Source organism: Labrus mixtus, chromosome 8 (assembly GCF_963584025.1).
Source record: "Labrus mixtus chromosome 8, fLabMix1.1, whole genome shotgun sequence".
NCBI classification, from domain to species: Eukaryota; Metazoa; Chordata; class Actinopteri; order Labriformes; family Labridae; genus Labrus; species Labrus mixtus.
In genome coordinates, this window is record NC_083619.1 from 29,454,632 (window position 1) to 29,472,846 (window position 18,215).

At 40.2% G+C, this 18,215-nt stretch overlaps 1 protein-coding gene across 1 annotated transcript; it reads left to right on the top strand.

Annotated features, from left to right (window-relative positions):
• Nucleotides 1–10,912: 10,912 nt before the first annotated feature.
• On the top strand, nucleotides 10,913–15,954 carry LOC132978426 (uncharacterized). The gene is made up of 4 exons (XM_061043652.1): nucleotides 10,913–11,277; nucleotides 12,672–12,980; nucleotides 13,082–13,156; nucleotides 14,897–15,954. Exons 1-4 carry the CDS (start codon nucleotides 11,157–11,159, stop codon nucleotides 15,037–15,039), a joined length of 648 nt encoding a protein of 215 aa, XP_060899635.1. The 5' UTR covers nucleotides 10,913–11,156; the 3' UTR covers nucleotides 15,040–15,954.
• Nucleotides 15,955–18,215: the final 2,261 nt, after the last annotated feature.

Consider the following 18,215-nt stretch of genomic DNA (forward strand, 5'->3'; position numbering starts at 1 on the left):
CACTGTGTTTTTTATACATAAATGAACGCACTGCAGGGTGGGCTACTTTTATCAATTTATTCCATTTACAGCTTTTATCAACAGTCCAAAATGTTGTCTAAGAAGTCTAATACCTCAATCTTATGGTTTATCTTCATCTTCCTGTAGTTCACAAATATTTAACAAAATTTAAAATTAGTCAAATAGATTATTTAAAAGTACATCACCAGGTTTAACATCCTGCTACTGTTGTAAGTCTGGGGGCATTGACAATCAGCAACTGAATCAGAATAACTTTTATTGCTAAGTAAGGTCTGGCTAATGTGAGAGCCCACACATGACGACAAGTAATGACAGATTTACCAGTTCAGTTCTTATAGTGTGTGTGGAGAGCAACGAGATGACCGACTCAGCACACCACACACTCACAGATTCATTCAACAACAGTCTCCACTCTCAGAACTCGTCATCTCCCGCTGTCAGACACGATTTAAGAGTAAACAAACATGATGGTCAAGCTAAATGTGGCTAGCTGTTAGCTGGTACTCCTGTCCTTGTCAGTTGGATTGTGCTTTGTTTTACAGACACGTTGTGTAAACACTTGTGTTGTTGAAACAAATCAACAAGTTGCTCCTCCATTTATGAAATCCATCTAACTTCATGCTTTGTGTTTGCTTTGTGTTCTCCCAACACAACAGGATGTCTGACAATTTAAAATCGGGGCGGCGAGGTTAAAATCACACACTTTACACCACAGGAACATCTGGTGAGATAATCTTTAGAACTGTCAGATAATCAGGCTTTTGCTGAATTTGGTCAGAAGTGGAGAATCGGGCCCGAAATCGGCTTGATTATCTTGTTGTGTGTACCCCACTTAAGATTACATATATAACACAAACGTCTATCAGATTGTATCGTATACAGAAGGAATTTGTCTTGGTGTTATTGGTGCATTATTGTTTATAAAACCCACATAAACAGCAGTACTGCTACTGTCAAGAAGTGTCGAAATACTGTTACATAGCAGCATAAATATAAAGCTAAATCAAATAAAAGAGTAAAAGATGTGTCTTTGGTGTATGAAAGGAGCTGTAAGTGTCTTTTTAAGGATTTCATTTAGCTTCACAATAAATATGTAAAAACACGATCAGTGTCTTTGGTCATGAGTAATTTGACTTTGTAGCTTTAAATAAGCTTGTATATTATAGCTTCATGTTTTCTTGTCTAACTTTTTATAGGAGTATATATTATAAATTTTTTCTCTGCATTGAGGTTAAATAATAAAACAGAGAGTTAGACAGAAAGCTGATATTGAGAGTTCTGAGCACTAAAATCAAACGGAAGTTCCTGGAATGATGCTTTAACCAGAGTCGATGGTCGTAACTGTCGCTGTGTGATTAAACTGAAAACCCTTCACTAACAGAGAAGAGGCAGCAGAGCAGGAAACCCACACAGCCTGCCTGCTGCAGGGGAGGAAGTGTTGATTTGCTGTAAACTGTTTTTCTAAACCCTAATAACCACAGATTCATATCTGCTGCTGCACACACTGATGAACTGTTCTCACACTCTGTACTTTATTGTCTTTTTTATTGTCACATAAAAAGCCTTCCCTTCACATGAACTGAAGACCAACAGTGTCGACCCACCTTGAGGCAACGTTCTCAGAGTTTGTGTATATTTGTTCAGTAAAGGAGACGCACCTGAGTGATAATGTGTCGACAGCTAAAATGTATATATTCATTTGTTGGTTCATTAACTAATTCATTGGCTTGTTAAATAACAAATAATGATAATACATTTAATTTATAAAGAGCTTTCAAGTACTTACAGACACTTTACATTAGTTAAAAGTTAAAAAAAGATCAAAATCAACAAAGTTTGATCAAACTAACAAACTGGCAACATTACACACGTTTGTTCTGTCATGAATAACCTTTTTTCAGGACAAAACCACAAGTCATACATATGATGGTTATATGATAAACTATGATGATGTTTCCTATATTATCAGCTCATACAGTAAACATGACTGTACTCCTGTCTGTAAAGATTAAAGCTGCTGCCCTCTAGTGGCTGCAGCAACACATTGCGTCACTACTGTTTGTATCTCAAAGTTTCAGCTTTCCATTATTTGTAAGGATAAAGATTTTATTCCTGAAATCAGTCAATATTGTACAATATAGTGGATCAGTTGGTAGGGTCGTCGTCTCTCAAACTGAAGGTCAGGGGTTCGATCCCCAGCTCCTGCAGCCACATGTCCGATGTGTTCTCGGGCAAGACACTTAACCCCAAGTTGCTCCCTCTGCTTCTTCAACAGCTTATGCATGTGTATGAATGGAGAGGTTAATTCTGATGGACTCTTTACACAGCAGACTCTACCATCAGTGTTTGAATGTGTAGGTGTGACCTGTGGTGTAAAAGCACAGAGAAAACATGTATGGTATTAAAGAGGTAGGCAAGATGAGGGCCATCCCCAAGGGAAAGATCCTTCCCCTGGGAAACAAATCTAGATAAACTCTCCATGTTAGGTTGGTATGCAAACAAAGGACAACATGAGATGCTTGTATGAACAAAAAATATATTTAAAAAGCTAAATGACAGGTAGATGGGGATGTGCAGATAATCTGCCCACAAGGGAGAGCGCTTTCTCTGGGGAAATAAACTCCTCCTGATAAGACCCAAGAAAGGATAATGGGAGTAGTGAGCCATGGTCCACATAATGTTGGGAAATGGTTGGTGCATTTTGGGGTCACACAAGCCCAATGAAAGGAGAGGGGGACTCCAAGAGGTAGAGACGATTTCTGGGGACATAATCTTACATAAACCCTGTCTGAGAAGATCCTTGATAGGGAAAGGAACTAGAAAAAACATGGCCCCCGTTTATCAGGCAGTGATCTCTATCAGGTCCCTCTATACCACCTTCATCAACCCTTATGTAGAGTCCAGAGAAAACAAGGCTCATAATGGGAGTAGAGGAAAAGCAGAGGGAGACATCCTTTTCTTGGGATAAACACAAAAATCTGATTGGAATTATGTTGCTTACCCGTCCAATGATGCTCGAGCAGTAAATAAGAACATGGTCCCTGTAAGGTAGGTAAACAGGAACATGGTCCCTGTGAGGTAGGTAAACAGGAACATGGTCCCTGTGATGTAGGTAAACAGGAACATGGTCCTGGTAAGGTAGGTAAACAGGAACATGGTCCCTGTAAGGTAGGTAAACAGGAACATGGTCCCTGTAAGGTTAGTAAACAGGAACATGGTCCCTGTAAGGTAGGTAAACAGGAACATGGTCCCTGTAAGGTTAGTAAATAAGAACATGGTCTCTGTAAGGTTAGTAAACAGGAACATGGTCCCTGTAATGTAGGTAAACAGGAACATGGTCCTGGTAAGGTAGGTAAACAGGAACATGGTCCCTGTGAGGTAGGTAAACAGGAACATGGTCCCTGTGATGTAGGTAAACAGGAACATGGTCCTGGTAAGGTAGGTAAACAGGAACATGGTCCCTGTAAGGTAGGTAAACAGGAACATGGTCCCTGTAAGGTAGGTAAACAGGAACATGGTCCCTGTAAGGTTAGTAAATAAGAACATGGTCTCTGTAAGGTTAGTAAACAGGAACATGGTCCCTGTAATGTAGGTAAACAGGAACATGGTCCTGGTAAGGTAGGTAAACAGGAACATGGTCCCTGTGAGGTAGGTAAACAGGAACATGGTCCCTGTGATGTAGGTAAACAGGAACATGGTCCTGGTAAGGTAGGTAAACAGGAACATGGTCCCTGTAATGTAGGTAAACAGGAACATGGTCCTGGTAAGGTAGGTAAACAGGAACATGGTCCCTGTAAGGTAGGTAAACAGGAACATGGTCCCTGTAAGGTGAACAGGAACATGGTCCCTGTAAGGTAGGTAAACAGGAACATGGTCCCTGTAAGGTAGGTAAACAGGAACATGGTCCCTGTAAGGTAGGTAAACAGGAACATGGTCCCTGTAAGGTAGGTAAACAGGAACATGGTCCCTGTAAGGTAGGTAAACAAGAACATGGTCCTGGTAAGGTAGCAGACCCTCGAGGAACTGCAGGATTGTTTTATTTTTCAACACCAGAGGTTTCCCCTTGTCCTGAATGCCACTACCAGCATCATCAGGGTACCTTTGCAGTTCTCCAAACTGACCATAAGGTGGTGCTCTTTCTCCTTTAAGTTAGACTCCGACACACAGAGATCCACCTTCTGCAAAAACGTGTTTGAAATCCAACAAACAGTCATGAAGGAGGAGATTATTTAAAGATGTGACACTGAGGTAACACTTTAAAGACTCATGTTATATCAGATGTGTCTTTTGTTGTCAATATGTTAAATGTTTTGATCTCAAAGAAATGTTGAAGGTATGAAACAGACTTTATCAGTTACATCAGCAGCAAGAATAAGAACAAACATTAAACATATACAGTATATATAATTAAGTTACAAAACAACAGATTTAAACCAAAGATTTTCAAATTGTCTGTTGTTGTTTTGAAATATTCAGATTAATAACTCCCTGCAGACTTTCAAAACTTTAAATAGAACAAAAACATTTTATCCAATTATTTTAGATTTACATAAACTACAGACAACTGTCATGAGATTTCCATCCATCCATTAGCCACACCACTTTTTCCTTTCGGGGTCGGGGATTCAAACCAGGAACCTCCTCCACCAACTCCTAACCACCACCCTCATTAGATTTCTCACAGAAAATATTTTGATGTATAGAAGTTGAAGTTACAATAATGGGAGTAATGCTGCTTTACTTTATATCAACAATAATTTACGACTAATTCTTGTAATTTTACTGCTCTTGTGACTTCATCCTCAGAAATATATATGACTACATACAATATATAGATATGCCCACTTCCATCACTGCAACACCTGTTGGTTTGACCTGATAACTGCTCTCATATCTGGCAAACCGAGGGGCGTCCAAAACGGCCGTGTGGGGGGGGGGGTGTCTTAAAAGCGCCTACCTTCTCTGGTCCAAACAAATCCAGAGCATTCAGGAGCAGAATCTAAAGTTAGAAGGAGGACATACTGGCTGCTGCATTGTTGTCAGAGAAGCCAGCACTTCAACATGTTTCCTTAATGATCAGATAGTAAGATACCTTTATCATCTCACTCTCTACACATCTTACTGATTGGACTTTGAAAACGTTTAAAGATTCAATCAGATCAGGTAATGAAATAACATCCGGCCTTCTGTCACACCGCAGCCCTCCCTGAGATCTGAGGCCTCTGATAGAAACCACGTGTTCCTCGTCTCATCTCTCAGCTCGTCCTTGTTTGTCCTCTGCAGCGTCACAGCGTCACTTCTCCTCGGGTTCACCAGAGGAAATATCGCAGCTCCAAAATGCTTCTCCTCCCAGCCGCCGCCCTGTGCTGCCTGTGTTCAGGTGAATGTTTCCGGCCAATCAGGAGCCCACAAACTCTACCTTTACCAAACACCATCACACTAACATTCACCTGTCTGACCCTCTCTCTGCAGCGCTGGTTTCCATGGCAGCCGAGCTGATTCAGGATGATTTATCATTGACCAGGAGAGTCGGTGAAGAAGTCTCCTTCAGCTGTGGAGGCAATGATCAGTGTGCTTATGACTGGATATACTGGTACCAAAAGAAAGACACAGAAACATTCAGAATAATTCTTGGTGTTGACAGTAGTGATGGGGGTTTACATAAAGGCTCCAATCATCCACAGGAAGATGATTTCTCAGCTGTGAATAAGAAAGGCTGGCAGCTGCAGATCAAGAGAGTTAAAGACTCTCATTCAGCCACATATTACTGCTCCTGTTTGGTTAGTGGTCTCCACAGTGAGAAATGAAGCGAGCTGCCTGAACAAAAACCAACACATGAACAGATGTCACTCAGAGTTAGTTACAGGAAGAGAGCAGTGAACCACAGCCCAGGTTCACATGTTTCACCTCCATCTCAGCCAGAGTCACAAACACTGAGGGATTTATTCTATCACTGCTGACGGGACGCCTTCATTTTAAAAATATACTTATCAGGTTGGTTTTTTTAGAACTTATTTTATATTTAATACACAGATAAAACATTCTAATAAGAGCCTAGAAGTGTCTTATAAGACATAATAAATGTGTTAATTAAGCCTCTCTTAACACTTATATAGACTTATTTGTGTTAATAAGAATCTAATAAGGTCTTATAAGTGATTTATTACCTATTGTTAATGCATATTTTAAGAGGTGACTAGAGTCCAGGTATTACCTGCATCACTGGGGCCCATTTGACATAAAATCTGTTTGTTTTCAGATGTAATCTGGCTGTGTTTTAATGTTTTAATCTCTGTCTCCACTGAGTTAGGTTGGGAGGTTGTGGTTTCAGTCAGGATGCTGGTATTGTTTTCTATGCAAAACTCTAAGCAAGGAAATCAAGTCTCTGTCCATGTTGGTATCAGGAGCTTTACCCAAAATAAAGAGTGAAGGATCCAAGATTAGATTGATGCCCAGAATCTGATTTATTTCTTTTTGGACATTTTTCCAAAAGTCTACAATTTTCAGGTAGTCCCAGAATATGTGTGTAAAATCCCCCACTAGTCCACATCCCCTCCAGCACAACTCAGAAGTTCTTTAACCCTCATGATGTTATCTATCTTTGAAATAACACCTTTCTTTGTTTCTTTTTCTGTAAATGACATTAATAATTCCTCTATTGCAGAGGGTGCTCTGTAAATCCCATTCCTTATATTTCTGAAGATAACTCCTTAATTGTAGAAATTTATACAAATCTTGTGCAGGTAGACTAAACTCCTTTCTAAGTTGTTCAAATTTATATAATTTTCAATTCAAAGCATTAGCTGCCAGTGTCTCCCACAGGATTTTATGAGACTATTGTGGGGGGACACCGTACTGCCTAGGGGGGTCCGGGGGCATGCCCCCCCCGTGAGAAAAATGTGTACATTTTAAAATTAAATATGAAGAGGCTAAATGTATGAAAAACTTTGTTCTCTTTTAACAATTTTATGCTGTTACAGTAATTAAATACAAATTGTAAAAACATGAAATCCAGAGGCTCAGGCCATTGATGGAGACCCTCAGGTAGGCAGCCAGGTGCTCTCCTTTCAACCTATTGCAAAGGTCAGATTTGATTGGAGCATGAAGTAAACTACAGGTAGCTCAATGAATGTCAATAAAAAGAATTGGCGGCATACTGTCAATATGATTATCACTCTTCTCCTGCTCCACCCTCTAAATTTGGATCACATCTCTACAACATTCAGTGTTTTATACAAAAGTGACATTAGTGGAGGGACGCTGGAAGTCAGTTTTAGTTGGGGGTTCTGAGTGGTCATTCTACTTGATGATGTCAAACTGTTTGCTGCGCTAAAGCAGACTTTTTTTAATGAATTGTAATGTTCAGTATTTTAAATATTTCGAGTATTAACAGCAGCTCAAACGATTTAAAAACATTTCAACAGATATCAGACCAGAGGCAGTAAACAGAGACTGCAGTCTACAATGTAGTTGTAATCACTGGTAAACATGTAAACCGTAGAGCAGATGATCAATTTAACTTTTTGTTTCTTGTCCGTCCACTTAAAGGCCTATGTGTAATGCCACGTTCTGCGACTCTCGCACACCCGTATCGCTCTCTCTCTCTGAATCACTGCTGAATGCAGACATCAACCCTTCATTACCTGTTCCTGTTTGAGCACATGTTTTTCAGGCGCAAACGCTCGCCCCACACTTTCAGAAACTGGTCTATAGTGAAACGTTACTTGACCAATGACTAACTCTTAATCAACAGCCTGAATCATGGTTAAAAGTTAAATGAGTTATAATTAAACGATGTTATTTAGTTATGCTGGTTTAGAAGCTCTGTGTGTTCAGAAGCTTTCTGTGTTTAGAAGCTCTGTGTTCAGAAGCTCTTTGTGTTCAGAAGCTCTCTGTGTTTAGAAGCTCTCTGTGTTCAGAAGCTTTCTGTGTTCAGAAGCTCTCTGTGTTCAGAAGCTCTCTGTGTTCAGAAGCTCTGTGTTCAGAAGCTCTCTGTGTTCAGAAGCTCTCTGTGTTCAGAAGCTCTGTGTTCAGAAGCTCTCTGTGTTCAGAAGCTCTCTGTGTTCAGAAGCTCTCTGTGTTCAGAAGCTCTTTGTGTTTAGAAGCTCTCTGTGTTCAGAAGCTCTGTGTTCAGAAGCTCTCTGTGTTTAGAAGCTCTCTGTGTTCAGAAGCTCTCTGTGTTCAGAAGCTCTCTGTGTTTAGAAGCTCTCTGTGTTCAGAAGCTCTCTGTGTTCAGAAGCTCTGTGTTCAGAAGCTCTCTGTGTTCAGAAGCTCTTTGTGTTCAGAAGCTCTCTGTGTTCAGACGCTCTGTGTTCAGAAGCTCTGTGTTCAGAAACTCTCTGTGTTTAGAAGCTCTCTGTGTTTAGAAGCTCTCTGTGTTCAGAAGCTCTCTGTGTTCAGAAGCTCTCTGTGTTCAGAAGCTCTCTGTGTTTAGAAGCTCTCTGTGTTCAGAAGCTCTCTGTGTTCAGAAGCTCTCTGTGTTTAGAAGCTCTCTGTGTTCAGAAGCTCTCTGTGTTCAGAAGCTCTTTGTGTTCAGAAGCTCTCTGTGTTCAGAAGCTCTGTGTTCAGAAGCTCTGTGTTCAGAAGCTCTGTGTTCAGAAGCTCTCTGTGTTTAGAAGCTCTGTGTGTTCAGAAGCTCTCTGTGTTCAGAAGCTCTGTGTTCAGAAGCTCTGTGTTCAGAAGCTCTCTGTGTTCAGAAGCTCTCTGTGTTTAGAAGCTCTGTGTTCAGAAGCTCTCTGTGTTCAGAAGCTCTTTGTGTTCAGAAGCTCTCTGTGTTCAGAAGCTCTCTGTGTTTAGAAGCTCTCTGTGTTCAGAAGCTCTCTGTGTTCAGAAGCTCTGTGTTCAGAAGCTCTCTGTGTTCAGAAGCTCTCTGGTTCTCGCCTCCACGTCGTCCATCCATTCCTGATAATTGGGTTACCTCGTCGGGCATTAACTCATATACTTTGTGGTGTCACCTCTATAGAGTTAATGGTACACTAATGCAAACACCAACCTGTTGCTCTTGCTTTGTCTTGTCACTGTCTGCGCCCGCGACCATAGACTGTATAAAGACGACTAACCTGACCGGACCTGATCCATTGACCAAGCGTGAGCGAGAGTAACGTGCCTGCGCACGCGCGTGTGACTGTGCAGCAAGGTTAAGATGGTATGGTCCACTATAGGGGTGTCTGAAATGATTGGGGAATGTATTTACAGGTCAGAAGGATATATAAATGTTTTGAGGTCCCCGAAATGTTTTTCATTACCTCTTTTTTTTCGACCTTTAAAAAAATATATGTTTTTTTGAGGGGGACAAATCTACCTTTTCTAAATATTGGGGGAGACAGATCCCCTGCGTACCCCCCCCCCCAAAAAAAAAAAAATCTACGCCTATTCTTCTCACAGTTTCTGTTCTCCATATCAGAGTCAGAGGTAGGATTTCCCATCTAGCTATATCTCTCTTGATTTCACAAATCAGTTTTTGTTAGTTTGCTTCAAAAATCTAAGGATTTAGGGGCCATGTTGACAATGGGAGCATGTACATGTTAAACAGAAGAGGCCCCAGGATGGAGCCTTGGGGAACGCCACATGTCATTTTTGTGTTCACAAAGTAGTCCCAGTCTTTTAAAGTAAGACTTAAACCAGTTAAGCACTGCTCCAGAACGTCCCACCTAGTTCTCCAATCGGTCAGGTCAACTGTGTCATTAGCTTTCCTCCAGACCCCTCAGCCGGACTGAAGCTAGGGGTAACTTGTACGTAAAAAGTTTGTGGTTTAGCAGCGAGAGGGGTAGAGAGCGCGATAGAGGCAATATGATGCTGAATTGAGCAGAGCAGAGATACAAACATCAAAAACATTCATATATATCTTGGATAAAAAACTAAACAAGAAGGCATCGATAAGGACACTTTCTGTCTTCAACATCTGTTGTAACTATGACAACCTAACACGCATTCTGCTAACATAGTCTCTCTTTAAACTGTAACACCGGTTCCTATCCATTGACTGTAAATATTAATGGAAGAAGCCTGAGTGACGTCTGCTGTCTGTTCTTGCAGGGGACTCCGGAGGCTCATCGGGAGCAGCCGCCATGCTGGAAATGCTGACTCGCCCTAACTTTCAGTCAACCTAACAACAGGCTGAGACAAACCGTCACCTCGCGCCCACCTGTCGATCAGGTCAGCTACGCACTTAAATATGGATAACACGTATCGTTCATAAAATCAAAACTGAGCCTTTATAATAAGAATTCACGTACAGTGAATGTGATGACAATAACTAATCAGACATATTTGGTTTTTGTACCAGGCTGTAAACGTGTTTGTTTTTGCTGTAAAAACTGCTTTTTGGCTGTTGTCTGTATGTGACTTCCAGTTTTCCTGGAGCCAGCCTCTAGTGGTCAGTGGACAAACTGCAGGATTTAGCACTTCCACATAGGCTTCATTTTTGTGATTAATTTATTTACACATGAAGAGGACTAAGATGCTAATAAACACAATAGTTTAGCTTAAACGTTACTGTTGATGCACGTAGCCGCCATGTTGGATTTTAACTCGAGCTACTGAAAGTTCTCCGAGTTACTAAGTCGGATTTCCGACTTCAAGGGGGCGCTCCAAGATGACATATCGGGCCAACAACAGAGAATTTCTGACTTTCGAGCTCAAAGGAAATGTTGCATTCAGGTGCTGCTCCTCGGATGGTCCAAGCTTCCAAGTTGGGAAGTCGTTCTTCTGACTTCAGTGTGTTCACGTGCTTTCAGATTGGAATGTTGTAACAACAACAAACTTTGTGGATGCTACGGAGACGATGTGAGGAATGTCTCCGTTACTAGTTATATACGATTACAACATTGATGAACAATAAGTGAATTAATAAAAAGTATTTTAACATTAACTAAACATCTTTTACCCCCCATGTGATGACGATTCTGACGTCAAGTCGGGCTCCTAATTCTTTCCCGAGTTTCCGAGTTGTTGCTCCGACTTGAGCAAGCGTTCATGTTCCTTTTCCAACTCAGAAACTTGTTTTCCCGATGTGTCCGACATCACATGAATGCACCATAATCCATGTGGACTAAAGTAGTAGACTGACAGACATTACACTGCTGGAGTATGAAAAAAAAAACATGTTGATGTGAAACACACGAGGGAGCTGAAATATGATCCTGGCTCATAACTTGATACAGGAACTTGTATTCAGCAGCAGACGGGGTTTTTGTATCAGTCTGTTTCACTGTGGGGTGCGCATCTTTGGCTCTGGGACTAAACTGTTTGTAACAGGTAAGAAGAAAACATCTATTAATCCATTGTTTTTAAATTAAAGTCTGCTGCTTTAGGGCTTATATGTTGTGTTTTATAGAGAACTCATAGTACCTGAAAGAAGTTTAAATGTCACATCTGAAGTCAGTATTTATTGCTCCGTGTGATAAACACGTTTCTTAAGAAAGGTCTGTAACTTTATTATTACAAATATGTTTTGGATTCTCTCAGTGAGTCAGCAGCAGCTTTTAATAAAAACACAAACAAACATAAAATACGGATTCAATATGATGTACAAAAATTAACCTTGTTAAAACAGCTTTTTATTTCATGGAGCATATGCTTTTTATGTGAATAAATAATGAACCTGGTTACTAAATAAGACCCTTAAAGATATCACATGTAATATTACAGCACTTAGACTATTTAATGTCCTACACAGCACGTAACATGATGTTTAATAGACACATATATTTCTATCTTTACTCACACATATATCTACAGGTTCTAAACAGTGTGTTAAATAATAGATGCCGGGTGGTAAACACAACGGTGATGACAATTTTATATTTGCTGTTATGCACATTTATTTTCTAGAAAGACACATTTAATTTAATTTAATTATTTGGTTAGTGTGCTTCGGAAAATATAATTTCATCATTAGATCATTGAGGTTTCCCTCATTTATAATGATGTAGTGACACAAAAAAAAAGAGCCCAAATAAAACAACAAAGACGGGTCAGAATGATTCTCAGTAAAAACAATCGCAGTGTGGTAAAGTGGTTTGAGATCATTGTCTTAATTTGTCCAAGAGAAACATGAGTGTCCATCTTTAGAGTCGGTTGTGAGTTATTCCACATTTTTGGAGCAGAAAAGCTAAATGCAGATTTTTCCAAGTTAAAAGAAGACCCGCGGGACTTGAAGCAAAAGACGATCAGTAGAGTGAGTTTGGTTCAGTTCAGCAGAGATGTTATATAAGATGGTGTACGTCCAATAAGTGATTTAAAGACATACATGTGTTTATCACGTCTCTGTGCCAGAGAAGACCAACCAACTTTGTTCTTCAGAATACAGTTTTATCTCAGATGATAACGCTGTCTCGACATATCCGACCTGTTTATGAACAGGTTCTTGATCCTCTGGGATGTTCTTTTGACCGCTATTTTAAAACATGTTACTTTGGCGTCAAGATAAAAATGGGTGTATCCATTTTCCAAAAACAATAAAATGTATCAGTTATCTTTGTGGTATTTTCTATTGAACGAGGAGTTTTAGTGTTTTCAAAATCATCACATTCTGTTTTAATTTACATTTTACACGACGTCCCAATTTTTTTATGCAATAGGGTTGGAAGTTCAAAGTGGAAGTTATAGAATTTTAGAATAATTGTGTGTGTGTTGTTGCTCTTTCAAAGATAAGCAGGTGGTGAAGCCCGTGGTGAGCGTGTACCCGGCAGCATCGAGAGCCCAGCTGGAGGAGAAGAGCTCTCTACTGTGTGTGGCCTCAGCCATGTTTCCTCCTCTGGTCCGGATCTCCTTGAAAAAACTGAAAGTGAACGGTCCTCTGCAGGATGCGCACCCTGCTAAGGCGAAGCAGAAGGAGCTAAGGGAGTCGGGGTGCAGCGCCTCCATCTTGACGATCCCTCAGAGAGAGTACAGCACCTATAAATACCTCTGCTCAGTGCAGCATGAGTGGGGCACAGTGACTGCTCAAACAGGAACAGGTAATGAAGGGTTGGTGTCTGCATTCAGCAGTGATTTAGCTTCATGTGGAGATGATGGAGCAGAGGACTGACGTTTAATTTTAACTCCTTCTGTTTGACAGAGGTCTCAGTTCCTACGACCTCCAGTCCTCCAGAGAGAGAGCCGACAGACCTGCCAACTCTGCAGCCGACTGACAGTAAGATCAAAATCTGTTTATTCTGACCTTTGAGAAAAAAACAACTCAGTCAACATACGTTATTACTCTTCTCCCTCTACTTACATTACCTCTGGTGTACCACAGGGTTCCGTATTAGGGCCGATTTAGTTTGTATTTAGATGCCTCAAAGGGGACCTGTTTGGAAGAGAAAAGTGAAGACCAATCTGTCTTAGGTGCAGGCTGAAATTTTTGGGTCAAGCTGCTTTGGTGAGCACACAGGTAGGGATGTTTTCACCACGATTTAACACAGATTATCTACTGTTAGCATCCGAGAGAGATTTCTGAAGAAGTCAGGTGAGGCAACGTGTAAATACAGCAAGAAATATTCAGGACAATTCATTACGATTGAGCAGGCGGATACGATGGACATGTTGAACTACATGTAGTGTTGATAAAAAAACAACAACTGTCATCATAACAATAACTTTATTTATATCGCACTTATCTAAACAAGGTTACAAAGTGCTTTACAGAATGCAGACAATGAAAAATAAAACATTAATCAAAAGTGCTTCACAAAATACACAGGATTAAACTTTGGTGAGTAAAAAAATTAATAGGAATTGATTAAATTAATTAAAGCAGGACATTAGTTACTACTCAATCATTAAATAGGATGTTCTATTAAATTATGTTTAAAACAAAGATTTAAAAACAGTTACAGGAGTTATTCGGTTTAATGTCTTCAGGTAGGGAGGTCCAGAGCTTAGGGGCTCCGATGGCAAATGCTCGGACTCCCTTGGTTACCGGCCTTGACCTAGGAACAACGAATAAAGGTGCTCTTGATAATCTGAGATTTCGGTTTGGAGCATAAGGAGTCAAAAGTTCTGTAATGTAAAGGGGGGGCTGGACTGTGTTGCGTTTAAAAAGTTATTAAAAGAATAAATGGAGGAAAGGATCGGGGTAATGTGGGACCAGGGATTTGTATTGGTTAAAACCGGGCATCAGCATTCTGCACTTGCTGGAGTCTAGCCATCGAGGACTGACTTAAGCCTGGCTTACACTGTAGGATAGCTTGAGCTCCGATTCTTCCTTCCCGACAATCGCAGGGTCGCTCCCGACTCAAGGCTACTCGGACCCGATTATCTGCTCAGATTATCTCGTAGCGTGAGCAGTTCAAAGATCCAATCTTAACGTCCCTGATCTGCCTGGCAATCGTCGGGGACCCCCTGATTTATTTCAAACATGTTTAATATTTAGAATCTAAAATTATGTCATGAAAGGGTCCGGCAGAAGTTGTGTGTGAGACTACAATATAATTACGAGAGACAAGGGAGGACTGTAGTCATGGCGACCAGTGGCAGGACGCAACCAGGCGTTTTTTGTTTGTTTGTTTTCAGTACAGATCATCAGTGCAGCAGTTTTCTGAAACTTGTATCCATATATCCGATTGTCACTACTTTCCTATATTCTGCAACAACTTCCACTTCCGTCTCTTTCACCGACCGCAGTCCGTTGGAGTTTTCAAATGAAACACTTGTATTCTTATATTTTTCTCTATTATTATCGCCGACAGTTCATCAAAGCAGCTTAACTTTTAGCAGCTGTCTGTATTAAATGTTTTTTTCTGCTCCTTCCTTGTGTAAAACAAATCTTAAAGATAAGATTTCAAACACTGAAGTAGTGGGGCCTGATGGAATATTTTTTTTATGGGGTCAATTATCCTTGGATGAAATTACTGTATTTGTAAAGCTTAAGCCATGTCTTTTTGTCTGTCAGTGTCCTTTCAGTCTCAGTGCAAGGTGAAGCTGCTGACGCTGCTGTACACGGTGCTGATACTGAAGAGTCTGGTGTACTGCTGTGGACTCTCTCTGCTGAGGATCTTTAGAAACAACAAACTGTCCATTCACTGCACGTGCTGACTGATTGTCTTCTGATGTTGCGTGCCGTAGTGTTTTTGTAGTTTTTATGAAAGAAGCTTGTTTGTGAAAAAGTAAAGCTCTATGCTGATGACACTGTGTTTTTTATACATAAATGAACGCACTGCAGGGTGGGCTACTTTTATCAATTTATTCCATTTACAGCTTTTATCAACAGTCCAAAATGTTGTCTAAGAAGTCCAATACCTCAATCTTATGGTTTATCTTCATCTTCCTGTAGTTCACACATATTTAACAAAATTGAAAATAAGTCAAGCAGATTATTTAAAAGTACATCACCAGGTTTAACATCCTGCTACTGTTGTAAGTTTGGGGGCATTGACAATCAGCAACTGAATCAGAATAACTTTTATTGCCAAGTAAGGTCTGGCTAACGTGAGAGCCCACACATGACGAAAAGTAATGACAGATTTACCAGTTCAGTTCTTATAGTGTGTGTGGAGAGCAACGAGATGACCGACTCAGCACACCACACACTCACAGATTCATTCAACAACAGTCTCCACTCTCAGAACTCATCATCTCCCGCTGTCAGACACGATTTAAGAGTAAACGAACATGATGGTCAAGCTAAATGTGGCTAGCTGTTAGCTGGTACTCCTGTCCTTGTCAGTTGGATTGTGCTTTGTTTTACAGACACGTTGTGTAAACACTTGTGTTGTTGAAAGAAATCAACAAGTTGCTCCTCCATTCATAACATCCATCTAACTCTACTGTCAAGAAGTGTAGAAATACTGTTACATAGCAGCATAAATATAAAGCTAAATCAAATAAAAGAGTAAAAGATGTGTCTTTGGTGTATGAAAGGAGCTGTAAGTGTTTTGTTTTTCTTTTTAAATAAAAATCTGTGCTTTTAAGGATTTCATTTAGCTTCACAATAAATATGTAAAAACACGATCAGCGTCTTTGGTCATGAGTAATTTCACTTTGTTATAAGTAGTTTTAAATAAACATATATATTATAGCTTCATGTTTACTTGTCTAACTTTTTATAGGAGTATATATTATAAATTTTTTCTCTGCATTGAGGTTAAATAATAAAACAGAGAGTTAGACAGAAAGCTGATATTGAGAGTTCTGAGCACTAAAGTCAAACAGAAGATCCTGGAATGATGCTTTAACCAGAGTCGATGGTCGTAACTGTCGCTGTGTGATTAAACTGAAAACCCTTCACTAACAGAGAAGAGGCAGCAGAGCAGGAAACCCACACAGCCTGCCTGCTGCAGGGGAGGAAGTGTTGATTCGCTGTAAACTGTTTTTCTAAACCCTAATAACCACAGATTCATATCTGCTGCTGCACACACTGATGAACTGTTCTCACACTCTGTACTTTATTGTCTTTTTTATTGTCACATAAAAAGCCTTCCCTTCACATGAACTGAAGACCAACAGTGTCGACCCACCTTGAGGCAACGTTCTCAGAGTTTGTGTATATTTGTTCAGTAAAGGAGACGCACCTGAGTGATAATGTGTCGACAGCTAAAATGTATATATTCGTTTGTTGGTTCATTAACTAATTCATTGGCTTGTTAAATAACACATAATGATAATACATTTAATTTATAAAGAGCTTTCAAGTACTTACAGACACTTTACATTAGTTAAAAGTTAAAAAAAAATATCAAAATCAACAAAGTTTGAACAAACTAACAAACTGGCAACATTACACACGTTTGTTCTGTCATGAATAACCTTTTTTCAGGACAAAACCACAAGTCATACATATGATCGTTATATGATAAAGTATGATGATGTTTCCTATATTATCAGCTCATACAGTAAACATGACTGTACTCCTGTCTGTAAAGATTAAAGCTGCTGCCCTCTAGTGGCTGCAGCAACACATTGCGTCACTACTGTTTGTATCTCTAAGTTTCATATTCCTGTTTCTACATTATTGGAAGTGGGAACATTTAGCTTTCCATTTGTAAGGATAAAGATTTTATTCCTGAAATCAGTCAATATTGTACAATATAGTGGATCAGTTGGTAGGGTCATCGTCTCTCAAACTGAAGGTCAGGGGGTCGATCCCAGCTCCTGCAGCCACATGTCCGATGTGTTCTCGGGCAAGACACTTAACCCCAAGTTGCTCCCACTGCTTCGTCAACAGTGTAAGCATGTGTATGAATGGAGAGGTTAATTCTGATGGACTCTTTACACAGCAGCCTCTACCATCAGTGTTTGAATGTGTAGGTGTGACCTGTGGTGTAAAAGCACAGAGAAAACATGTATGGTATTAAAGAGGTAGGCAAGATGAGGGCCCAAGGGAAAGATCCTTCCCCTGGGAAACAAATCTAGATAAACTCTCCATGTTAGGTTGGTATGCAAACAAAGGACAACATGAGATGCTTGTATGAACAAAACATATATTTAAAAAGCTAAATGACAGGTAGATGGGGATGTGCAGATAGTCTGCCCACAAGGGAGAGCGCTTTCTCTGGGGAAATAAACTCCTCTTGAGAAGACCCAAGAAAGGATAATGGGAGTAGTGAGCCATGGTCCACATAATGTTGGGAAATGGTTGGTGCATTTTGGGGTCATACTTGTCTAAAAGAAAAGCCCAATGAAAGGAGATAGGGACAAGTGGAGAGTCCCCCAAGAGGTATAGATGATTTTTGGGGACATAAACTTACATAAACCCTGTCTGAGAAGATCCTTGATGGATAAAGGAACTAGAAAAACATGGAAAACCCGGCTCATAATGGGAGTAGAGGAAAAGCAGAGGGAGACATCCTTTTCTTGGGATAAACACTTTAAAAAAAATCTGATTGGAATTATGTTGCTTACCCGTCCAATTATGCTCGAGCAGTAAATAAGAACATGGTCCCTGTAAGGTAGGTAAACAGGAACATGGTCCCTGTAAGGTAGGTAAAAAGGAACATGGTCTCCGTAAGGTAGGTAAACAAGAACATGGTCCCTGTAATGTAGGTAAAAAGGAACATGGTCTCCGTAAGGTAGGTAAACAGGAACATGGTCTCCGTAAGGTAGGTAAACAGGAACATGGTCCCTGTAAGGTAGGTAAAAAGGAACATGGTCTCCGTAAGGTAGGTAAACAAGAACATGGTCCCTGTAAGGTAGGTAAACAAGAACATGGTCCCTGTAATGTAGATAAACAGGAACTCTGATGAAAGGTATCTCTTTGGATAAATCCTGTCCTT